This window comes from Haliotis asinina, chromosome 7 (genome assembly GCF_037392515.1).
Source record: "Haliotis asinina isolate JCU_RB_2024 chromosome 7, JCU_Hal_asi_v2, whole genome shotgun sequence".
NCBI classification, from domain to species: Eukaryota; Metazoa; Mollusca; class Gastropoda; order Lepetellida; family Haliotidae; genus Haliotis; species Haliotis asinina.
The window spans coordinates 25,792,946-25,818,846 of NC_090286.1; the positions used below are offsets into that span (position 1 = coordinate 25,792,946).

The window sequence follows — 25,901 nt, forward strand, 5'->3', positions numbered from 1 at the left end:
TCTTCATTGCATGCTGAGGGAAACGGCTGGTCAGACTTACTAACTTGATGCAGTTTGCTGTGCTGAGCTGCATCCTTTAGACACGTCAGAATCCAATGATTGTGGATTCCCTCATTATATAAACCTGAAGTGCGCTTCTCACCAAATATTTGGTCATCTCTTGTTTTCTCTTGCCTCAGAATGATGGCATTTTAGGCTTTTGTTTTGCAGGGACAGGTTTTACTTTTGGCTAGAAAGACCTCTTCAGAGGTTTTACTTTTCGTTAGTAAGACCTCTTCCCAGGTTTTACTTTTCGTTAGTAAGACCTCTTCTCATGTTTTACTTCCTGCAATCATCTTTTCCTAACTGTACATGAACATCAGCATTCAAATGATATATGAGTAGTGCAAATGTTTTCCCTAGCAAGACTGGAACTGTAACTCACAGATTTGTAGGCAGATGCTCTACCAGACAACCACCAGGCTGGCGAAAGAAGTGGGTTTGAATTCAACATGTGTCATATTTTGGATTTCACTTTCTTAGTAAAGTACAAATTCTAGTACTTTTTAGGTTGAGTCCCATCTGGGATTCGAACCCACACCCTCAGAGTCAGGCACCTAATCGCCAGCACACAGTCAGCCGCCCAGCTCGCTCAGCCACTGCGACTTCCAAATGAAAGTCGGACAACTGGTAGTCTAGACTGCGTACTTTGTGTTCCCCTCTATTGAGTGTAAATTTGCATGGCTCCCATGGCTGAAAGCTACGATTACATGATGCCATTTAGAAAGTGGTCAAATGCAACACATGTCATATTTGGGATTTCACTTTCTTAGTAAAGTAAAAATTCTAGTACTTTTTAGGTTGAGTCCCATCCGGGATTCGAACCCGCACCCTCAGAGTGCGGGCTAGGCACCTGAATTTGTGTGCTGGCGATTAGATGCCTGACTCTGAGGGTGTAGGTTCGAATCCCGGATGGGACTCAACCTTAAAAGTACTAGCATTTGTACTTTACTAAGAAAGCGAAATCCGAAATATGACATATGTAGCATTTGACCACTTTCCAAATGGCATCGTGTAATCATGGGTTTGAATTATCTATTTATTGGTGCTGTCATTAAATATATTTTGCTTACTCTTCAGTTATTGTTATTAAGCTTCATTAAATGATGATGTACATTGCAATTATGCATCATTGACGGCATAAATCTCAGAGAAAACACTTCTCCTTGGTTTTGGTAGACAATGTAAAACAATCGGGTTGGGAAATCCCTCCCCCTCCGTTTTTACATTGTCTACCAAAACCTCAATATTCCAAGGCTTGTCAGTAAAATACCTATTCTTGTGGGTTCAACAATAATGGAAGGGGCGGTGGGGTAGCCTAGTGCCGAGGACTCCCCACATGGGTACAATGTGTGAATCCCTTTTCTGGTGTCCCCTGCTTTGATATTGCTGGAATAATGCTAAAAGCGGTGTTAAACCATACTAACTCACTCACTCCACAAAAATGGTAAATGTCCGTGACCGCCATTGTGCCAAGCTTTCGTTCCACTTCATGCTGTGATATAACTGGAATATTGTGCTGTCCATACCCCTGTAACACTCTGCAAACTTTCCTTGTGTCTCTTCACTTAATGACCATTTAATATTATTAGTTCTTCAATTATTCTACATGTAGAAGTAGTACTATGATACTGAAAGCTGAAAGAAGTACAGCTTCAAGAACAGTGCACTTTGTCCTAAGCATATAACAATATAGATCCTCAAGAAAGGTCAAAAGATATTTCTTAGCCAAACCATTTAACTTCTGAAAATGTATACATTGTTTCATAAAATGCAAACTTTGGGGAGGATTTTAGTTTGAAACTATATGAAACTGCTAACATTTTGTTTTCAGATTTTCTAAATTACCAGTACCATGGAAGTATCTGGCCTGCCAGTGTTCGTGTTAACACCGATACCTACATCTTTCACGTGAAAAATGCAAACAATATTTTGTGTGCGTGTTTTGGATGTGTAGATTCTGATCTACTTAATTTTAAGAAGTAACCTAAAACAACGCCATAGAAAAAAACCAGTAAATATTGAAATGATTCAGGATTGTAATGAAAATTTCAAGTGCATAAGATCTGGAATACATATTTTAATTTTATTTCTGCATAGCATTCGCTGGGATTTGGAAAAGCAGGGGCCATGGGCCATTTTGCACATGGCTAATAATACTGAAAATAGGCCCATTGTCTCACTCCCTGCACTCGTACAAAACCTACCGTGAACACTGCCCTCTGATATTTCTGCTGGTCACAGGCCAAGGGACCATTAGTAAAGACATCCATTGTTCCATTTAAACAGTCTGGCATGATCATGCAGAAACATGCTCTGACACAAACTAACTTCTCATGTTCAGGTTTATCTCCTACAGTTTTGGACTTGTCAGAAACAAGCACCAACAGACAAGTCAGAGACATGAAAATCACCAGAAAATGGATAGTTTCCATTGAGTTACACAAATTAAAGCCATGTTATCTGTGAAATAACTCTCAGTGTCTACCTCTGCCTAAGCCATTGAATCCTGAAGGTACAGTACAGACAACAGACAATTGCTCAGGACAAGACCACAAACAGACCAAGGTTATTAATTCAAAACCAGTCTTGGTTAAAAACAGTCAACCTAAACATTCCCAGCCAAGAAAGAAATATGATTATTGCTAAGTCTGTGAAGTTCCTCTCTGAAGAAGAGACCATCTAAGCACTAGGGAAGACATGGAGAGATCGGTCCATGACCTCACCATACTTTTAGGCTGTTATTTCAGGAGGAGGCCCACTCTACAACTGATTACCATAATTACAAAACACATCAGCATTGAATCTAGACAGAGCAGCACAGTGATCTGCTTTATATAATGGTCATTCATATTCAATATCTCATGCAGGACTGCTCTTACAGAAGATGTCTGTAGAATGCCTGAGGCTTCTGCACATCAGGATGCTTGGTCAATATTTCTGTGGTAATTATTTGGGCTGAAAACTGAATGTAAATGCTGAAAATGGCCAGCATACGCATGAGTTGACTTTTCATTTCGATCAGAGCTTGTGCTATTCCAGATATGCTAGAATATGATTGAATACATGGTGCTGTCTTAAAACAAGTAGGTTTCAAGATGAATCCCAGTTTAAAAAAAATGGAAATGTTTGATGATAAATGATTGAAGGGTCAATACACATCAAGTGTCTGAAAACATTTTGACATATTGCCTTTAGATGGTGCTGGTTTGCCTTCAAGCTGAAGTGAAAGTTCAAGGATGGTGTCACTGCCTTATCAGTGCATCATGCCACCTATTATCAATATTAATTACACATTGCCTTTTCAGACCATTTGTCACTAATTAACCACAAACAATTTGACACCTATCACTTCTGACCCAGGGGACAAAGTTTGAGTGTTAACTCTCCTGGATTAACCGACTCAGCTAGAAGGCTCTCCTTCTACGTTATTAAGCTGACTCACTCTGCTAGAACTGTAATATTGTTCAAAGCTGCAATCAACACGTTGGACCAAACTCACTTCAACTTCAACATCTCCCCAAAGATGTGATGTCAACAAGAAATGTCCTCAGTTGTATTTTTGAAATCTTGTTTGCTACTTTTCTTATCGTCTCCCTTGGGCACTCTGTTCTATCATCTACATGTAACAGCATAAGGTACTCATGGTACAGAAAGCCAGAACTACTAAAAAAACTTGAATTCCAGAAAGTAAGAGTTGCCAAATTGACATCTGCCAGCTTGGAGAAGCCCTGTACAATACAGTGCATTGTTTCTTTGGAAAACATGTCTTAAGTGCAAACCACAACCTCACCTGCACTAAAAACACATTTAAATGAGTTTTTATACATTATAACTTAGGGAAGATCTAAAGATAACATTCTGGTTCATGTCAAAAAGATTTTTTAAACCATCCAATCAGTGTCAAGGCCTCTAAATTCCTTGGCATGAATTTGGAAAAGAAACCCCAAACCTCAGATAAGAATATCTGCTGTGGCACCTTCACCCTAACAGGAGTACCCTCCATGGAATGTGTATGTTCTCTGCGGGTGTTCATTTGCTCAAACTGAAAAGTTAAGACGGAAAATATGAAGCAGAACTGTGCAAACCTGTTAGCAAAACCTTACATGTAACTGGTTCTAATATCCTAGAATGGAATTTAGTTGAGAAATATCTTATCCCAGTTATCTTCATTAAAAATAAAATATTTATACATTTATCTACTAAACAAATCTAGATGGAGCCCAGATTAATCCATACTTGACATAAGGTTGACTTGCAAAAGCATTCTTGACTTGAGAGGGACTCCTATTCAATTTATTTTCTTTGGTCTGTGAAGAAGAATAGTCATGGCAGTGTTTTCAGATGTAGACAAATTTAAAGTAATGGATTTCCTTTTAATGAGATTTCAGTGCATTACTTACAACTGTCCAACAATAATCACTATCAATAAGATATCATTAATCCCAACGAGCCCAAATAGCTATTACAGTTCTGCATACCAATCCCTTAATTTTAGGCTAAAGGAGATCTGGGTTAGAATAATCTTGAGCAATCCATGCTTTTTTGTAAAAGGTAAGTAATGAGATCAGTTGGTGACTCTCATGACTTGGTAACCTAAGAGCATAGACAGCAGCGCATGATGTCAATCACTATGTTGTCTCCACTAGATTACTAAGAGACCACTGTCATATAGCTTTAATATTGCTGAGAGGGGCGTTAAACAACTGAAAGACAACAATAAACATGTAGTCTAGTATTCTGCTGACACCCAGAACCGATATGATCCTCATATGAATGAGGGTGATGAGTCCCCTCCAAAATTGAGAAAGCGGCAATATGTGTACCTTTACTCAATTAACATGGAATCATAAGATGTGGAAAATATTGTTTAACAACTTCCTTTTAAACTTAACAAATGACTACTTCTTACACAGGAGAAAGGTTTGTTGTGTTACATCGCAGAATCGTTTATTCTACAAATATGCATAAAACTTTAAGATGGACCTAAATGACTGTTAATGAAAGTTTTGTAGGACAAATAATGTGCCTGTTTGAACAATTGAAACAAATTTAACTGCAACATACATGCTAAGATTAAATGAGTTTCTTTTCTGACAAAAAATGCAATCAAATGAGGAACATTCCAGTTTTTCCTTATGATAGCTCTGTTGCCAAATTCCAACCAGATATTCCTCCTCAATGATGAGCAGTGTTGGAAATTTAGTGTTAAGTCAAAGCATTGTGGTCACTGACCAGAAGCTGAATGTGACTGGACCTCCTTCATGTAAATTTCAGGTCCTGGGGTAGAATAAGCCTTCAGTAAATGTTCTCTTGGATTGTCAAACAGTATTCCTTAATCTACCCTATCTACAATCAAACCTATCAAAACAGATTCCTCATTTATCACTGATTCTGTACAAACAAAATATGTTTTTGTATATATCCGAAGTTTTAATTAATTTTCTTAAATTTTGTAGAATTTGTAGTGCAGTCGTATTGGGGTAGTCTGAGGCTAAAATTCACTGCGATCATGACAGAATTGTAGATATCAATATCTATCCATGACAGGTACACAACCCAGGACAGTCATGTTCATGCTCTTATGAAGTTTGCACAAGTACGATTCCCTAACATGTCAAGAATATTACTCTTAGTCATTTTTCTGGTCATGCAGAGAAGAAAAGAAACTACTGACACACTGACTCTCCACTGTGTTTCAGGGGAATCAAGGAGCGGCAGAATAGGCCTTCAGCAACCCATGCTTGCCATAAAAGGCAACTATGCTTGTCGTAAGAGGCGACTAATAGGATCGGGTGGTCAGGCTCGCTGACTTGGTTGACACGTCATCGGTTCCCAATTGCGCAGATCGATGCTCATGTTGTTGATCACTGGATTGTCTGGTCCAGACTCTATTATTTACAGACCGTCGCCATATAGCTGGAATGTTGCTGAGAGTGGCGTGAAACTAAACTCACTCACTCACTCATGTAAATTTCAAACACTGATACGCATAGGCTACACACACCACATTTCATATCATGGTGTGTCCATAATTTCATGCAGGCTCACACCTCGATTTAGTGCCTTATTACTTGCACAGGTGCAACCCAATATTACAAAGTGCGACCTAGTTATTAGTTTAACTTGAATCAGGTGCAAGTCAATTTTTAGTGGGTAAACACTCAAATAAATGTCTGATTGTAAATTCATTAGCACATTTCTTTCATTACATATTGTAATAACAGCAGTGCACACAAACAGAATTTGTCAGGTGCAACTAGGTTAACATGTAACCTATCATTTAATGCTGACTGTTTTGTGCCATGATACATCTTAGTTGAAGATCTCATATCATGTGCCATACAATGCATATTGCAGAGCACTGCACTGCTGACAGTTAACATGGGATAACAGTGTAAACACTGTGTTATGTTCATGTCTTGACATGCAAACAATTACAGCTGTTAAACATGATAAAAATACAACTACACTTTCATCTTCCATCGTCAACATGGGGTGTAACTGTAATTGCCCCATTTGTAAACAGGGATGAATCACTTATCCAGTGACAAAGTCTATTTGTTCTGCCTATAGTCCCAAATGGTTCTTTATAAAACAGTTGCCACTGATGATCAACACACTTTTGATGTTAAAATGGATTCAGAGATGTAATTTACTGGCCAGGGTGAAAACCTGATGTCAATCATGTATCAAGCATGACATGGTCAAAGTTACAGAGACCTATCAGATCTGCTGATTTGGGAAGTAAAATTATCTCCCCTTTTGGAACTTGCTGACTCTGATTCATGAACAAACAGATCATGATAATTTCTCCGTAACTAGAAAGAATAAATAATGACACTGTCAAATCTTTTACTGCATGCAATTTTCATTTGAAGTTGATAAATCAATTTTTGTATATCAGCAGGGTTTCCATCTTTGAATAATAAACTTGTTCTTTGCTTGGATGTAATCAAACAGAAACCATGCATTCAAGCAGTCAGTGCAACCTGCCATACTACTTCCACCATGGATGTGTGGTAGTACATTTTTTCAGCAGAGACTGAGAGTGTGATCTAAAGCATGATTAACGTACACCATTAAATCAGGTACCATTGGGATTTGATTCACATTGTTTTTAAAGATATATTTAATACTTGTTACAAATACTCATCACTTTTTAGCTAAATGCGATGGTTCTCCACAAACAACTATAGCTTATATTTGTGTTTGGCAGGCAATTACATTTTCACATGCAATGAATCAGGCAAGTTGAGCTCTTATTGGCTGTTTATGGGACACAAAACCATTTTAGACCTTTCTACAGTTCTCAATGGTTATGACCAGGCTTTTAACAGCAAAATGAAGATACAAATGCCCTTTCAAATACATTCATACACTGCTCTTTTCTTTCATCTCTCTTTCTGAACATCTCCATCTGCAAGTAACAACAATAACAGTAACAACAACATATGAAAGTCTTACAAATATCAGAGATACTAATCATAAATTAATCTTTTTCAAACAATTAAATTGGGTCATTGTTGAAAATAAGCTAAAATCAGGGCTCATGTGAGATGAATGATGGCACCTGGATGTATTCTAAATATAAACCAGTACATCCTGCTATATCACAAGTACTTATTTCAGTCTCCATGGTTACCATAACTATCGGGTTCAATAGTATTTTGAACCAAAATGCATGTTTCAGCCTATACAACATTCTAGCATGCCTGTTAGAGCAAATCAGTAATATGATATTCATATTTCCACATGAGTGGTTTAATATTTCATTCTTGTAGGTTTATAATTATATACCACCAGTCACACTCTTTTGGTTACTAGCTAGCAACTGACAATAAACTGACAACATGGACAAGATCTGTCAGATTAACTGAATCGTACTGAGAATGAACAAAGTCTTATTGACATCTTGTATATACTGACCCTTGAGAATAATACTGGCACTCCTAGACACCATTCAGTTAAACCCCTCCCCACCAAAATATGTCCACAATGTGAACGTTTACTGAGCTGCACTTTACTGGGTACACTTATTTGGATTTCAGTGAGCACTGGGTGGAAGATACCACTCGTTGTCAGTTTGATGTTCATACAATAGGCCAACACTTCACTTTGAAACCATGGTTGCTATTACAAATATGCAGTGCTAGTTTAGTAATGGCTACCAAGTGATAAGAACTCAGTAATTACCTACTGCCTGAACATAGTGACTTGAAACTTCATAACACCGGCATGGGTTTTCCTCAAATTACATTAATTAATTTGTTAAAAAAGATCACTAAGACAACAGAAAATCATAACTAACTCCAAGTTAGTAGTGAATCTAGAGCCTTGTCAAGTTATGAAGTCAAAAAAGGGGTACATAATTCTGATAATTGCAAAGTGGTGCTGGAAAGGGGGTCCAGGGGCTAAGAATACAGGTGAACTGGTAACCTAGAACACCCAAACCTTCCAAAAGCAGACAAATTCTGAAATTTTAAAACCAGTTACCAATCAAAGATATTAAATGCTAAATTAGTCTCACCAATAAATTTTTGCAACTAACAATATTCTGTGAACATGGTAACAGTAGAGACATTTCAAATTGCCTAATGAACTTTGTGATGTCTGTAAAGTTGATGTATGGTGACCTGTTTAATGTCAATAAAATCGTGTCACTCAGGAGACTGTAATGGATTTTGACTGCATACTGATCACACAGGTTGATACCTGCTTGACATGGCACCTGCCTTCATGCAGCCATAAAGCAAACAACACAATGTGACTCAAACAATGTTAACTAATGCTGAAAGGTGGATCAATAAATCAGAGATGGAGAACATGTTTGTAATTGCAAATGACAAAATTGATGTGAAACACATGCAAACATCATGTTATAGGTTAAAATTGCCCAACTTAGTTCAAGCTTTTAGTGCCAAAGAAACAATCATGGCTGATCTGATTTGTTTTGGAACATTTCATCTGTGGGTGACACACATGCCAACTTGCCATACTGACAAAAACAAATAAATTGATCATTTAGGCCAATATTTTATTTAGTAAATGCATGGAATAAAAACAATGTTCTGTTACCTGTGACCTGTGTTTGTTAACCATGCTTTGCAATCATCTGAGAGGTATTAATTTACCTCAACAATAATGAGATTTTATGAAACATATAAGAATGGTATAATACATTAAAAGTCACAAAAAATTAATAATTTCTCCGTCGACACACTTAAACTCTCGGTTATGAGTAAAGATTGTGCAATGCAGACTCTGTTAGTTCTAGTGGGAGTTTTTTCTCGGTTGCTTGTTTTTGACAGCACGTTTGCCATGTTGGGGTTATTTTGACGTTTGCTAGTCATGACAGTCACATTAGGATATTCGATACAACAAACACATATCATAGGCCTTCACATCCAGTTACTGGACATAACCTACTTTAATCAGTCACACAAAACCTGGTCATAGGTTTGATCAGCTAGCTAACTGTCATCAACAAAAATGATAGGTGTTGTGTTTCTTGACATTATCAACATCTAAAAATGACATTATTTTGACATTACATTTTTGATACAGAATAAGGAAATAATATTACAACTTACCTTCAGTTACTTCAAATCATATATTCCAGTAAAAAGTCCATCGTATTCTCACGTTGGTTGAAATATCGCATCATTAGGCCTGGTTAACATTTCGTTTCATTGGACTCAAGACCTTCGTTCCAGTGTTTGGGCTACGGCAATCTCGTTCTGGCGAGATTTGGAACAACATGCCACATCATAATAGAAAAAGTAGACAACTACTTTGTTCTGTTAATTTATGATGATGAAAGCTGGAAATGTAGGGTTCGATTACATACCTACCAATAATTGTTAAATAAAACAAAAATTATTATGCCATGACCTTGACCTTTAGGGTGGGTAAATTGTAAACTTGGTGCTGATTGGTTAATTTCAATTTGTACGCCATTTTGCCGCCATTTCAGTCGAAAATCATAATGTCTGACACCGAAAAAACCGATGTTGCCCCTCAAAAGGAGGTATTAAATGGGCTTGTCTTCAAGTGCATTTTGTTTTATACAAATATGTGTATACGGAAATCAAATTTGGTGTAATATGCCATGATGATTTCAGAGATATCGTTTGTTAAATTCGACACATTGCCACACGCCGTCAACACGTTGTTTTTATTTTCAACACAATATTTTTGAGAACTACGCATGTTGTCTTACGTACTAAAGCAATTAGTTTCGAATGTCAAGATGCCGGAAACCATTGCTGGAGGTTATTTTTATGTGTTGATCTGAATTTCGTTGCAGTTACTATTTCGTTTTCTGCGACGATCGGATTTTAAACCAAGCGATATGAATGAATCTGTATTGTTGATATGAATGATGCTTTTACGCTATAACATTACAATCAAGAAACAGTTTAAGCATCAGGGTTTTCAACAATGCTCAAGATTTTCTAAAAATTGAAAATATATCTATGACATGATCTATTATTCTTTTTATAAAATTATGAGCTGTTGTACTTAAATATACAAATTGCTGATGCCTTTTAGCACATGCCATGAGGACCTTTGTAGGTTCATACAAAGTAATTTTTGTTGTTTTTGTACTTGCTACAAGATTTTTTTCTTTTTGAACATTTTATGTGGTTGATGTGTACTTTTTGTTTGCTTCTTCTCAGGAGGAAGATGTTGAAGAAGAGGCTGATAAGTCAAAAGACAATGAAGAAATGAAAGAACTTGAAGATTCAAAAGAAATAGAAGAAGCAGACACAAAGGTTGAGGAAGAGGTTGAAATGAAAGATGAACCAGAATCAAAACCCGAGCCTGTGGAGGCGTCCCCCAAGAAGTCTCCCAAAAAGAGAAAAAAGGTGGAAAAAGAGGAAGAAGATGATGAAGAAGAGGAAGAACTACCACGTAAGACAGTATACCTTTATCCCTATTCCCCTTTGCTGCTTAAAAAATGAAAAAAAAACAATGTGGATATAGCGATCAGTAGCAGTGTAGGAAAGATAACCCATCCCTACTAGATTTTGGCTGGACTGATGAAATATTTAAGCAGCCAGACCTGTGGACAGACTTGATTTACTACATCTTTCCTACACTGTCAGTTGTCAGTATTCTGTTTTGATAGCAGCACCTCCAAAACTATGGAATATTTCTCATGAAAATTACTGCATGGATCAGTCCAGTGGTGCCTTTTGGTAATTTAAAATATGTGTATTTTCTTTTTTCCTTTCCAATTTTGGTTACATTACCATCCATTTTGTAGCAGTACATATACATAATATTATATATATATATATATATATATATATATATATATATGTTGTGTCTTGTTTAGATATACTGAAGCCGATATATACAAGGACATTGTATATGTACAGAAGGTTACGATTGATGTAAATATGATATAATCATTACACCAGGTTACTAAAAAGCATATGTAGAGAACAAGGACATAGATGTACACAGGACTGTCGTTCATGTCAAAGACTTTACACACAGCCTTACTACAAGTGTATGTAGAGAAAGACATATGATATAGACAGACGACCAAGGACGTCATAGTTGTTTACAGGATTGTGTTAAGGATTGACTGTGTATTTCTTTCGTTGCATTGAGGTATGAAACTAAGAACCAATGTGCAAACTGTATGAATCCGCATAGATTTTCGGTGTAAGAATTCGGTAATGACGTGACATGACTCAGGTGACTCATTTACATAAAATGACATGCCTACCAAACCATTAGCCAATCAGCATACAACACCCTCAAACAGTTGTCAATCAACCAAGCTAACATCGGGTGACGAATCGGAGCGGAACAACACGTGATGCGTTCTAGTAGCGGCAAAGTTCAAACGTTTGAATTATTACCAGCGTACTGAAAGACACAGTTTGAAAAGTGAGAATTGGAAATGAACCCCGATTACATGAAGTTAGTGGAACTGAGATTGTTAGTGGCAGAAGTGTTTGCGCAAGTGGAAAGAGGTTGTGATGTGACTGGGATTGCAATGCCATGAACTGATGTTCCAACGTGCGCATGTTCTTGTCGAGGCGTGACAATGTTATTAACGTTCACGAAAAATTTTGAGTTGTTTGTTTGTGTTAACCACAATATTTCACTTCAATGTTTGCCCAAAGTTCATAAAAGCTGTAAATTTTGTTGCCTGCTAATATGTATATATTTCTTGTTGTAAAACTTTGAAATTTGGTTTCGTTTTCCTAATTGTACATCTGTAAAGCATAGATTTTGTTATAAGAATAATTGCATTCAAAGGATTATTATGCATCCCCTCAAACCCAAATAATACTTCCCCTTCATTAAATTCGATATTTCATTTCATATATTTTACAAGCCATTCTGAAAGTTTTCTCCATTTGATTTTATGTTGACAGGTATATAATACATGTACAATGGTTTCAAGTGAGTCATTACTTAAAGAACATGCTGGGGATTCAACGAATCCCATCTAAAATAACACCTTATTGGTAGTCAGTATATTATGAACAATTTTAAACTGAAACCATCTTAATTCACTACTTTGTGTACATTGTTTTGCCATAAGATGAAAAAGTTTACCTGTTCGACAATAAATAAGACTAAGAGAAGCCTGGCATGTTCGGTGTAGTTTTAAGACCCAGACTCCATCTTTGCTGGTGAATTCATATACAGATGATAGCAGGCATTTACACATTCTAAACATTTTGTACATTCAACTTAATTAAAAAATATGAACTTGAAAAAAAAGTATTTGACTTTGAATAGTAATGACATTATCTGGACATTCATGGAACTCTACCAGTTTCCAGTATGTTTTGAAGACTGGACAAACTGACATGGCTATATGTGAGTTTCCATCTCTCAGTTTTTGGTCTTAGCTATTCTGCATTAGATATGGGAGGCCAGGGGATCAATGACACCTTGAACCATTTTCGTTGATGTTAAATGTATCAGAATGGAAGTACTTTAGATGCATTGTTTTTTATTTGTTTGTAGTGGGCTTATTGGAGAGGCCAGTAGTGATCGAATCTGGGAAGAGAGAGAAAAAGAAAGTGGAAAGGTTGGCGATGACCATGACCTTTGCCCCTCAGCACAGGAAGAAAGTCGACGTGCCAGAAGGAACAGGAGCAAAGCTTGGAGAATGCCCTAGAAGTAAGTGATACAGCCAGTGTCTTATGTAAATTACAGCATTTGTATTTCTCTGTATTAGTGGTGGTCTGATGAATAAAAATAATCGAAGATTGGTCACAGTGACTAAACAGCCAAGCTGTCTGTCTTGATTTCTCATGATTGACCACAAACAATTTTTGAAAACTTGTTTGTATTATCAGTATATGTCTTTAAATTTACATTTCATAAGTGCTACATGCTTTTTCCAAGTCATGATTGAATTTAGTTTTAGTTCAAGACTTCAGAAAATTCATGTTCCTAACATACTCTCCTTTAAAGGTGTGAAATTTGCAACTGCATATTGTGCAGTTCGAGGGTGCGGGGATGAAATGAAAACCTTTGTACATTAGCAAACATACTAGGGCAATTTGATAAACGTTTATCAATTAATTTTTATGATTCATCGGTTGTAATGAACCAATTATCAATTCTGAGATTAAAACTAACTCCCATCACTGTTGTGTACTACTCATAGCTGACATCAACATGATCAAGTAATAGCGTAGACAGAGAGCTCCAGATAATTTTTCAAACAACTGGGTATTTTTACTCCCATATTTGCAGTGTTCATGAATGGTGTTTCAAAGTAACAGGACATTTGGTCCTGAAAGTTTCAGATGTCTGTCTGACCCACTGAAAGTTCATGTGACCCATTGAATAATATTAAAGACACATTTCAGATTTAACATTTCTTATAATTGGCTTTGAAAATATTATTAAACATAAGACTTATGAACAGCAAACAAGTGTTACATTCCAGTAACAACTTTAGATAAATTCATTGTAAAATATTCAGTCAGGCACTGGCCTCCGGGTTGGTGACCTCTATCTGACCACTGGCGAACCTGTCTGAGTTGTCAAAGGGTCAGACGCTATTTGTGCACACTGTTTCTGTGTGAGCATGAGTAATTGTATGCTTTGAGGAGTAACCAACAGTTGGAATCAATGAAATATGATTTACAAGTAAACAATTTTGGTTGTTAGGGTTTCTGATTTTTAGTTTTAAAAGTCATTGACCATACTGAAACCAAAACTGTCCTGTAAATGTTTCCATATTTGGTAGGTAGTGTCCTAATGCCAGTGTCTGATGAAGTTACTGTAAGATTTCCTTCGTTGTTTTCAGTTGAATACAAAATTGCACACTTGAAGGCAGATGACTTGAAGCCGTTACATCGAATAGTGTTTGGAAAGAAGGGAACTGTGAGTAATATTTCTTAACACTACTATTGAATAAATACCACAGCAGTGAAGGCTGATATTTTAGCCTTGTGTTTACTAGTCTACAACTCAATTGAAAGCCGATTTTGATCCTCAGCTAAACGATCTTGAAACAAATTGTGGACGATATGGACGCATAAAGGATGTGTGGTCAAAGCAAGCCTTCTCATTTGTCGATATTTGCTGTCGTCCGCCATTTGTGTCAAGATCGTTAGGTTGAGGTTCAGAATTGACATGTCCAAATAACAATAAAGAACTGGTATGTGTTATGAGTGGTGATCGATAGGCCAGTCACCAATGATTATGTTTATCTAAAGTTTTTGCATGTGATGGAAGCGTAGCTATCACCAAAGCAGGCAGGTGGGGCACACTAAAGTGTCTGGCCTTGTCTAGATATAGTGTACTGAGAAGCATTTCAAGTCAGGGGGTCATCTAAAAAAATTTAATATTTTTTTTTCAAAAAAAAGCTTTAATCCTCACAATGGCACGAGGGCCTGTGGTCTACTGACCACTTTCAGGATTCAGATTAGAATTGGTCTTCAGGAATAAGGGCCCTGATTATCAAATGTATGCTCTTACCAAGGTATGGTAGGGTAATATTGCAGTACAAGGTCTTCGGTTCTGTATTTGAAATATGATCATAATGCAGAAATTTGACAACAGAGGGTTTTGTATTGCTGCAAATGCGTCCTTGGTTCAGTTTTCGTTCTCTGATAGCCATCTACATATACATAATGTGGATGCCTATCAGTGAAGAAGTGCTGGACCTAGGACGTATTATTTTCTGCACTGCAAACACTATGAGCAAAGCGTTTTATTGTTTAATAACATGGGGGAAAAATAACCATAATCTGTTACTTCAAATGAGCAAAACTGTCATTTTGTGATTAGGTAGAAATGACGGTATGAAAACCAAAAATAGCAAATTTCTGGATGGCATTGTGGTTTACCAACCAAAGACAAAATGCTGGGGCTCTACTTATATTGTAGCATACTGTTTCATCCCTAGTCTACAGTCATTCGATACTTATCATGAGACCTAAAGGATTGAGGACAGAGGTCAGTGACATGGTAAGGGTTTGTGCCAAGGTATCCCAATGGCAGGGATCTTTTTCTTTGTATAATTGTGGATCTCTGGATTATGTGCATCTGACTGGAGGATTTACTATCTGCCATCATACCCCTGGAATATTGCTGTGTGGAGATATATTCCGGGTTTTACACAGACTTTGAAAACTTGGTGATGGTGACTCATAGTATTCATTTTTGGGAGTCATTTTAAATATTTGGGAGTCATGAAATTGAAAACTTTAGTATAATGTTTATTTGTGTTTATCAAAAAGGAAGAGTTTTGCAAAGGATTTGATGTTCTGTGTTGCATTGCCGTTTATGTTTTAGTTAATAAATAGTGTATGTTTCAGTATTAAGTTTAGTAAATGACAAACCTCAGTATCCTACACAAATTATCACACTTGTGATTCATTCACTCTAATGTACAGGTATTGACATGAATTGATAGAAACGTCTAAATTATTGAAGACCTCATGAAAAGTTTCATTGTTTTTGCTTATCAAATATCGATTTTATTGAAGTGAATTCTGAGGGTCACTTGTAAAATTTGCATCAAGCTTGACTTGCATAATAATATTTTGAGTGACTTTTGTAAAATTGTTGCCTCAAATATGCAGGAATCATGTCGTGTAAAACCCTATTAATGTTGGTCAGATCCTGTTAACAGAATATGTCCTCCAAAATCAGTGATTAGCATACTAGATTAAAATGTCCTGGGGTAATTTAGAGGATAGAGCTCTGTTGTCCTCATGAGAGTTGAATATGACATGTGGCTGTTCACCCTGATGATGTGGGTTCTTTATTATGCTAATATCAATATGGCTTGTGTAATTTTTTGCTAGCCTTTATTTCCACATATCTGAAAAATTTTATCTACTTCCTGAAATATGATGGGCGTCGGGGTAGACAAAAGCGGTTCAATTCCTCACATGAGTACAATGTTTGAAGCCCTTTTCCTGTGTTTACCTTTCTTGATATTTCTGAAATACTGAAAAAGCAGTGTAAAACTAAACTCACTTCTAAAATATTAACTAAGAAAAACTTAAAATATGTTTTGCATATGGTTTGGTTAGAGATGTCCACTTTTGTTTCAGTCACAAGAAGTGAAAAAGAATCTGCGACAGTTTTGTGGGTTTTCATTTTCAAAAGAAGACAAAGAATATGACAAGAGACTTACAATCATTGGCAAGTAAGAAATATTTTCACTGATGCAGAGATTGCATCGTATTCTGTTTTCAGGAGGATCATTTACTTCTTAGTGTCTCAAGCTCATGAAAATCTGATGTGATGTTCCTCTATCAATAAATTTCCTGAAGGAAGTTGACCTATATCACAACTTGTAGTTTCATAGGAGAATAACAAATTGCTTGCTTTTGTATTTGATGCTATGACATCTGTTTTTCTTTTTTTAAATGGTGGTGAAATGAAAGTATATGTTTTAAGCCAAACTCTTTTGGACTATACACTTGATCTTTTCACAACATAGCTAAAATAATGCTGATGTGGCGTTAAATCCAATTCTACTCAACTCCTTTATCAATAACTTGCTGTGTTTCGGTTTGAGGTATCCATCACAAGAGGTAGTATCTTGTTGAACTTGGCGAGACTAATTAAATAATATACATGGGTTTTATACTGAGCAGATGCAAGTGTTCTTTAATTATTAGACCTCAGTTTTTCACCCTCAGTTTGGAAATTTGCTTTGTAACAAAAGACATGACAGTGTCAGTAGTTTCTTTTCTTCTCTGCATGACCAGAAAAATGACCAAGAATAATATTCTTGACATGCTAGGGAATCTTACTCGTGGAAACTTCATAAGAGCATGAACATGACTGTCCTGGGTTGTGTACCTGTCATGGCTAGATACTGATCTCTACAATTTCATCATGATCGCTGTGAATTTTAGCCTCAGACTACCCCATTACAATTGCAGAACAAATTCTACAAAATTTAAGAAAATTAATTAAAACTTCGGATATATACAAAAACATATTTTGTTTGTACAGAATCAGTGATAAATGAGGATTCTGTTTTGATAGGTTTGACTGTAGATAGGGTAGATTAAGGACTACTGTTTGAGGATCCAAGAGAACATTTGCTGAAGGCTTATTCTACCCCAGGACCTGAACATTTGCGTTTTGCTTTTCCGCTGTCCTTGATTATTTCCAAGTGTGATGGTTTTATTTCAGATTAACACTCCCGGTTTTAAAGACAATCTGTGAGGTGCTTGACCTTGAGAGGTCAGGGGTCAAAGACGATGTGGTCCAGAGGGTCATGGATTTCCTTATGCACCCATCTGACTCTGGCAGGAAAGTACCAGAGCCAAAAAAACGTACAGTACTTTACTTCAGTTTAACACACAGATGGTCTTGTCTGAAGAGCTGTCTGTTATTGATTGTTGCTTGCACATGATTTATTCCACATTTGATGCAAAATGCAGGCGCTGTTCTCTGCATATTAAGTAAATATTACACTGCATTGTCAGACACTGCCAGTTTACTTCAGTATAGTGCACAGATGGTCTTGTCGGAAGAGCTGTCAGTCATTGATTGTTGTTTTGGTATGATTTATTCCAAGTTCAATGCAAAATGTTGAACCAGTTCTCTACATAAATATTATACTGCGTAGTCAGACACTGCCAAAAAGAGAGATAACAATGGGAAGATAATTCTGTGTTTCTTCGGTTTTGGATAATGTTTTCTTTTCTAAATGTTGATCGTTTTTTCAGGGGGTCGGGCTTCGAAGGAGAGGAGGGACAAGGGAGTGAAACGGAAGAGAGCGGAAAAGAAAGAGGGCAAGAAGAAAAAGAAGAAAACATCAAAGGAAGACGTGGAGTCAGAGAACGATGAAGACGATGAGGAAGATGATGAAGAGCCAGAGGAAAATGATAAGGATGATGACGATGATGCAGATGAAGATGGTGATGTTGAAGAAGAGGAAGAGAGCGAGGAAGAGGTACATAGGGTTGAAATCATGATACTTTTACCAGGATGTTTGACCAACACATGTTGACCTACAGTGCTGGTTGATACCTAATGAGTTGACTGTGCCTGAATATTATACCAGGGAGGTGGGATAGACTGATAGGATAGCCTAATGATAGCCACCTGTCCAGCAGAAGCCTCTGGTGGGATTCCCTTTATGGGTACAATGTGTGAAGCCCATTTCTGGTGTCCTCTGTGATATTGGTGAAATATTGGTTAAGGTGGCATAAAATCAAACTCACTCACTCTATATATAGGATATCATGTTTAACTGTAGCATGGTACTGACCTGTTAACTTGTATGTTTACTTGATTTGAATATAAAGATCCTGGTGACAAAATTACAAGAATATCATACGAATCATGTTTTTAACTGGCTTAACTGTTATATGTAAAATGCACAAATGGAAACAAAACATTATCAAAACACAGATAGCTGAAAGTACTGACTACTGACCTATTCTTAATGTTGTAGAATGTCATCTCAGTGTGCTGAAACATTTGTGTGGACTAGTTTAAGCAGACACATAACCCACTGCAACTCATTTCTGAAATGTCTGGTCCAAGGGAGACAACTCATCTAATTTTTGAACATTAAGACCCCTCAAATGTCTGAAATGCTGACAAAGTATGGTTTTTGCGTTCACATTCGTCCCAAAGTCTGCAGCAAACCAAACTTGAGTGAAGTATGGTGCTATTTCCCAGAAGTTATGGAAATAATATTAAAGCCATAAAATTTTCAACAATATTACAATGTTTTCCCCAATTTGCCAACAAAATGTATTAACAATTCTAGATAAATCCCTGAAAACATTCCTAATGTTGATAGGATTTGATTAGATCTTTCTTTAAATAAATTTACTGGTAGCTAAATAACTCAATTCTCCTAATATGACGGCCAAGAAAGCCTACCAGTGAATATAAGGCCATTGTAAGATATCTTTTAGGTTGCCAACCCTGTCTACAGCACCCTGTGCAGTGGGTACTAATTCAGATTACTTGTGGATGTTTTCAGGTTCCCAAAAAGAAAAAGGCGAAGTTGGAAACACCCAGAAAGCCTAAAGAAGAGAAACGGGAGAAGAAAGAAAATGACAAGAAGGAGAGAAAAGAGAAGGCAGCGAAGAAAGCAGAAAAGAAAGAATCAAAGAAGAAGAAAGGTGAGAATACGAACTGAAAACCATACCAGTGATCAGTGTGCTTCATATCACAGTAATCATGTTTTGGTCATACAGTAGAAACAGTGCTCCAGATAAATACCAGTAGTGCATACTCCTTAATTTGTCAATACAGTAGTAGTGGAAAGTCTCAAGTGTACATTTAGAGCATTGAAAGCAGTTTAATGGTGTATTAGTGTTCTTCCAGCTATTCGTTTTGTGAAAGGTCCTCGACATTGCTACTATTGTCAGTAAACAATAAAGCAGTACTTTTTCAAATAAATATGTCTGTAATGATACTTAGACCATACACCATTGCTGTTGCGAGTACATTTCCTCAAATATTTTCTACTGTTTTGTGCTTATTTATTTATTCTTTTTCATATTTACACAGATACAGACCTTATCTGGAGCCCTGTAGAAATATATGTCGGTAGAGATTGGAGTGACTAGCAGTAGAGACTGCAATCGGAGTCTCTGCTGATGGAATCTCTGATCCTGCTAGTAGAGACTGCAGTCAGAGTCCCTTATGGTAGAGACTCTGATTATACAGAGTATCCTATACAGTCATAGTCTCTACCAGCAGAGACTTAATTCTGATCCTACTAGTAGAGATTGCAATTCTGCACTTATTCAGGCAAGTGAATATTTATATCAGTGAGCTTATATTGTGGCCATTTTCATCTCTCAGCATTGTATTGAAACTGCCTTCTTTCTCAAACCTACTGATCATGAATATCCGTTTCATGCAAAGAAAGCTTTCATTTGTATACTTCTTACCCTCAGAAATCATACTCATGTCGTTTGGAAGATTTTCTAAAGAAACCTCTTTGTAATGCAAACAGTGAAGTTGTTAGTTTTAAAAATTAAACATTGTCATAGCATTCGTCTAGAAGGTGCGTGTTATACTCAGACCACAAACTTTGTCTACCACTTGTTTAATTTATCCCAAAGTGTTCTGGTGATTTCAACAATTGCTTGCTCTGTGTCATGGAAGTACATGTGGGATCAGAATGCCCAAACAGTTTCATCAGTAGGGCAGATGCCAAATTCCTGTCATGAGTTGTTTTATTGACAGTTGAAATCCGGAAGTTAAGTTATGTAAATATCAAATAAACATCAGTATTATTTACCGAGATTGTTAATACTACTTCAGATGCAAAATCAATTGCCTGTATTACAAAAAAGTAAGCAAAGTTCAGCAAGATCAGTCGTCTGCTAGTGACAGGTTATGTATAAAACAGGAAGCCATGTGGAAAAGTATGGCTCATTGAAAACACATCCAAAATACCCAGACAACATAAGCGGCTACAGTTTCACCGATATGATGTCGTCAACACTATTTTTGTTGGAAACACATGATATTTTTGTATGAAATAGATGAATATATCTTTAACACTCAAGGTTAGCAAAATCAAAACTTTAAATGATATTAAAGACAAAAATTACATTTCTGTCTTACATTGTCAAAAACCCCTAACACCAGGATGTAACTACTTTATTGTGTAGTTGATGCAGTATATGACAAGAGAGGATGTGATTCGGTCCTCTGCATCAGAGTGGCGAGGAAGACAAGTGGTTACAGTGTTTGGTCGTCATGCCGAATATCTGGATTTGATTCCCCAGTATCTATTCTAGGATGGCGATTGCTCGATTCGCGCTAATAATGATCAAATCGCCCCTATGAAAACAACAGCATGAACTGTTGTGCATAGTAATAAGCTCCCTATCTACCTTTAAAAGCTTTATAGTGACAAGGAATGACTTTTAAATCAGAGTCAAGTTCGAGTGACAACGTGTAAACATAACAGAGTAACCTCCCTTGGATAAAACCACTATCGGCACAGGGGAAACCAAATTCCATTAGTATGAAAATAGATCACATTGCTCGATGAAGTTATGATTTGATTAATTAATTGATAACGTTAGACTATGAACTCTAGACATAGTGCATGTGTACAGCGCTTGCGAAACACAGTTTTGTCGACCTTTATCAGAACAGTTCGTTTTATTTTCATTTTCGAAATCAGTCAATCAGAGTTTGTGGTAATTTGGCATGAATAATGTCGTGCAAAAGAATGAAAATACCTCACTTTTTTGCACAAAATACCACTGAGAAAGCAACAGTATCCCCAGGCCGATATGTCTGTTAATGAGACGTGTGAATCGAGACTGACCCAGACTCTGGAAAAACCAAACCAAGTGTTTTTCACAAAAAATGGTTGAAAGAATGGCCATGGCTCTCTCAAAATAAGCTTGGTGCTATGATATGTGACTTGTAGCCAAAATAAAATGAGCAGTAGTTTCACTGGTGGTGATTGCAATAACTTTCGAACATCCACACGATTTTGAAAGATGGTAATACAGGTATCTCCTCTACATTTTCCAAAACCCCCCCACCCCCCTTGATTTTCAGTTCTAGAATAGACACTGATTCCCCACATGGGTACAAAATGTAAAGCCCCTTTCTACCTCCTGCCATGATATGGATGGAATATTAAGGGCTTGGGTTCTTACATCATACAGTGTTAGAAGATGTTCTGTTTGTTTGTCTGGGGCTGACCTTTTCTATCATTAACATGATAAACACAGGAATTAGAATGATATGTCTGAGTGGAACATCCATGGTAAACATAAGATCACAGTTGCTTAGCACGAAAAGCATCATTTGTCCTGATTACTACGAGGAGCTAGACATGTGAATGTATGCTTGCTTTGTTTTTGTTTTACACCAGACTCTGCAGTATACCAGCTATGTGGCGGCGGTCTGTAAATTTATCTAGTCTGGATCAGACAGTCCAGTGATAAACAGCATGAGTATCAATCTACACAATTGGAATACGATGACACACATGAAGGAAATCAGTCTGTCATGATAAACAACAATTACTGAGGATTAATTGAAATAAGTGAAATCCTGTAAACCCCATTTTGCTTCATGTTCTTACTGTTGTAGACAGTCAGCATAATCCCCAATATTATATGCCATGGCATTACTTTGCATCTGGTGAAGTATTTGGACTTTCATTGGTTGCCTTTTGTTCAGAAACTGTACCTCAACAACTTCACTTTTTGATGGACTGTTTTATCCAGACACATTATCCCCCAGAAAAAGCCATAAACTGAAGCTTTTGCCAAACATTTATGGTCAGTTTGGCGGTCTTGTGTTCAAAAACAAAGGAAATGTAGCCAAATGTCTGCAGATTGTTAATGTAGCTTTGTTTTTTTTTTACAGTTGAAGAGGAATCAGACGAGGATGATTCAGAAGATGAAACATTAGCATCAAAGAAAACAGGACCACCAAATGTGAGTTCTCCTCAGTTGTGAAAGGACTGTCCAGGGGTTGGTTTAGGAATCTTGGCACAACAATTTTCTTGCACATAGAGAATGTGTTATGGAATTTTTTGTCTGATGTCTCTGATGTAGTGAAATTGATCATTTGAGATCTAAGTCTGATCTTCATGAAAATGTTTTAAGGTTATCTTACTTTGACACAGCTAGATGTGTTTCTGTTTGCAGAATGATGAATTGCGTGACGTTGTTAAGAAAATTTTAGATGGTGCCAATTTGGAAGAGGTGACAATGAAAACAGTTGTAAAACAGGTGAGTAAAATAGTTATCATACTTAGTTATATATTTATATATGATTTATTTATTTAGTCAGTCAGTCAGTCAGTTGGTTCGTTCGTTACAGTTCAAATAGTGAACGGTTATCAGGTCAAAATATCTGAATATATAGCAGGGCTCCAGATAAGGACCTATCAGGGTATGTATGGAAGATACGATGGGAAATAATTTAGAGAGCATAGCAGATATGCACCATAGCAATGGTGACATACTTGGTAAATGTCCATCCCAGACAGGGATTCTTGTATGAATGAATCCAAGCTTTTGTGACTTTGTTTACAAGATTATATCAAAGACCTTAATTCCTTGATATTTTTCAGGTTTATGCAAAGTATCCAGATTTTGATTTGTCAGACAAAAAAGAATTCATCAAAAACACAGTGAAACAGGTATGCAATTACTTCATTTGTGATGGACTTCCATCATTCATCTCCATAGTGATATGCTGATATATCAAGTAAAACAATGTCATAATATTCATGTATCCCAATTGCTTTTGACAGTATTGTTGGGTTTTGCTCCAAAATGTTAAGGGTGGTGGTGTAACTTAGTGGTTAAAGCATTCTGTCATCACGCATAGGACCCCTGTCCCATTCCTCACATGAATTCGATGTGTGAAGACCGTTTCTGATGTCCCCTGCACTGTTATTACAGGAGTATTGCCTAAATATAGATATTTTTGTTTTGGTTGATTTTCACAACAGCTTTCTACACAAACTGATTTCATTTTCAGCTAATATCATGAGAGGAGTGAGGAATGATGTTGGTGAAATGGCAGCCAATCATAATGAAACGTACATACGCACGAGGGCTGGACTATACTGTGAAGACAGCCGCTCCAAGAGTGTGTTGGAAATCATCGCATAACTCAGTAGGGACGAACCACGCCGACGAACCACCAGTGAAATGCTGGAACTGTCGGTAGATCCTTGTATAGACATTTATCGTGGAACATCTGTCATCTAGATTTTATTTTTCATCATCACAATCTTAGCTTCATTTTAAATTTCCAGCTTTTACTCTCATCGATGCCACTTTTATCACCCATTGTCGATTTTAATCTGTTTTATTGGAATTGTAATATATGTGATGATGATGGTCATGTGCTTCAGCCACACCCATGGTTTTAATATGTTTCCAGGCAACGGGAGAGACTTGGCGTCTATCTTGTTAATATCGTCTGATCCGATCTCATGGAGAACAAACAGTGCTTGCAATTGACACACACTGTCTGCAATGGACACACTTGGTGTGAAATAGATGATCCCCATGTGAAATTGACACACTGTAATTGACACTGTGAAATTTGCTCTCCCTGTCTGAAACTCATAAAGCTATTTTTTAAGAATCTCATGTTTCTTATTAGTGTCATTCACATGAAACAAATGATGGAAAAACTGAGGGATTTAGTCCTGATCAATAAGATTTGATTGGTGAACAAAATCTCGTCTTACATATACATTGTTAATTTGTATTTTCCATTTACCTTGTTACAGTTGTTGATTTCAAGCACTGTGAGAAATATAACAATACCAGGTGTAAAGTTTACAAATAAGACATGTGCCTCAGCGTGTTCCAAGCCTAAACCTGCTTAAGTGTCTAACTTCAAACCTCTGTGTAATCATTCATAAAGTCCTTAGTATGTATTTCCATGAGTTAAGAATTAGAATGCACAAGTACTGCTCAATCTATTAACTTTTTCTCTTTTTAATTTGTTATGCTTGGTTTGGTAGTGAACCATGTTTAATGCATTGGTTGGGTAGCCATCAAGTGTTGCTTTATCCTAAGTGAGGCTCATTGTGTGCTATATTTAGGACATTAGAGTTCCCATCCCTTAGATCCTTTTGTTAGGTTTGTATATACTACTCAAAAGAAGTTAAAGAATCCTAATTCTTTCATAGAGTTTAGTAATAGTAATATGAAAGAATTGTGTTTGTTGACCTCTTTTAGTAGTATAGTTTACTGTAAAAGGGCATTCCATTGTGGCATTAGTCACATGTTGTTTTATGTCTTCTAGCCTTTGAGTGCCCTTGATGGCTACCTCTAAAATCTGTATACCTTAGGGGCAAGTGCAACAGGAATTAGACTCACAACATCAGAGTTTTGTCATCATCTTCTTGTGGATTAGGAGTTAAATTGATGTGAATGATGGAGCAGAAAAGGTTTGGACTGGGATCATCTGAGGCTGGGTCACCGTGTATGGGATTGAATGTAGTTTTCTGGAAAGTAGTGTGTAGTGTCTGTATGGTTTACTGCTGTCTTTGAAGCCAAGCTTTAATAACAGTATACTGGTACGTTAAACAAGGTTCTGTATTTTGGTGACTGTCAGGAGATTTGCTGAATATTCTCTTCAGTGTGTAAGAGCTTCCCCAGTAGTCTAGTTCTTGTATCTGTCTAATATTTATTTTATCTTCTGTTAAGTAATATAAAAATAGCTAGGAATTTTCTACAAAATGAAGTCAATGCTTTAAAAGTGAACGACCAAACATGATCACGAAATAGAAACAAAAATGTTGAAATCTCTGATGTTATGAAATAAAATGGTTTAAATTTTGAGACATAAGATTCAATGTTTGTGATATTGTTTCTGTTTATGAAAATCAACTGTAAATAAATAAGCCTGGTCCAGAC

At 36.7% G+C, this 25,901-nt stretch overlaps 2 protein-coding genes across 3 annotated transcripts in view; one reads left to right on the forward strand and one right to left on the reverse strand.

Annotated features, from left to right (window-relative positions):
- LOC137290196 (probable E3 ubiquitin-protein ligase RNF144A) overlaps positions 1 to 9,781 on the reverse strand; it is a 48,801-nt gene extending 39,020 nt beyond the window's left edge. The window contains exon 1 of the mRNA XM_067820914.1: positions 9,633 to 9,781. The gene's annotated coding sequence lies outside the window, so the exon portion shown is untranslated. The remainder of the gene's footprint in view (positions 1 to 9,632) is intronic.
- Positions 9,782 to 9,985: 204 nt separating this feature from the next.
- Positions 9,986 to 25,901, forward strand: LOC137290221 (protein DEK-like). 2 transcript variants are annotated; one of them, XM_067820962.1, is made up of 12 exons: positions 9,986 to 10,069; positions 10,722 to 10,956; positions 13,042 to 13,197; positions 14,339 to 14,415; positions 16,599 to 16,693; positions 17,695 to 17,837; positions 18,234 to 18,460; positions 19,505 to 19,646; positions 22,879 to 22,949; positions 23,163 to 23,246; positions 23,591 to 23,659; positions 24,004 to 25,901. In XM_067820962.1, the coding sequence occupies exons 1-12, from the start codon at positions 10,028 to 10,030 to the stop codon at positions 24,013 to 24,015; spliced, it is 1,353 nt and encodes a 450-aa protein (XP_067677063.1). In that variant the 5' UTR covers positions 9,986 to 10,027; the 3' UTR covers positions 24,016 to 25,901. The 2 variants fall into 2 exon arrangements, with proteins under 2 accessions (XP_067677063.1, XP_067677062.1); XM_067820961.1 differs by having other exon boundaries at positions 9,993 to 10,069; positions 18,234 to 18,469.

Bases quoted from the DNA above. Each gene is read 5' to 3' on its own strand.
- LOC137290221 (XM_067820961.1), top strand. From the start codon at position 10,028: ATGTCTGACACCGAAAAAACCGATGTTGCCCCTCAAAAGGAG. The intron at 17,838-18,233 runs GTACAGTACTTT...TCGTTTTTTCAG, and splicing joins AGTACCAGAGCCAAAAAAAC to GGGGTCGGGCTTCGAAGGAG. The intron at 23,247-23,590 runs GTGAGTAAAATA...GATATTTTTCAG, and splicing joins TGAAAACAGTTGTAAAACAG to GTTTATGCAAAGTATCCAGA.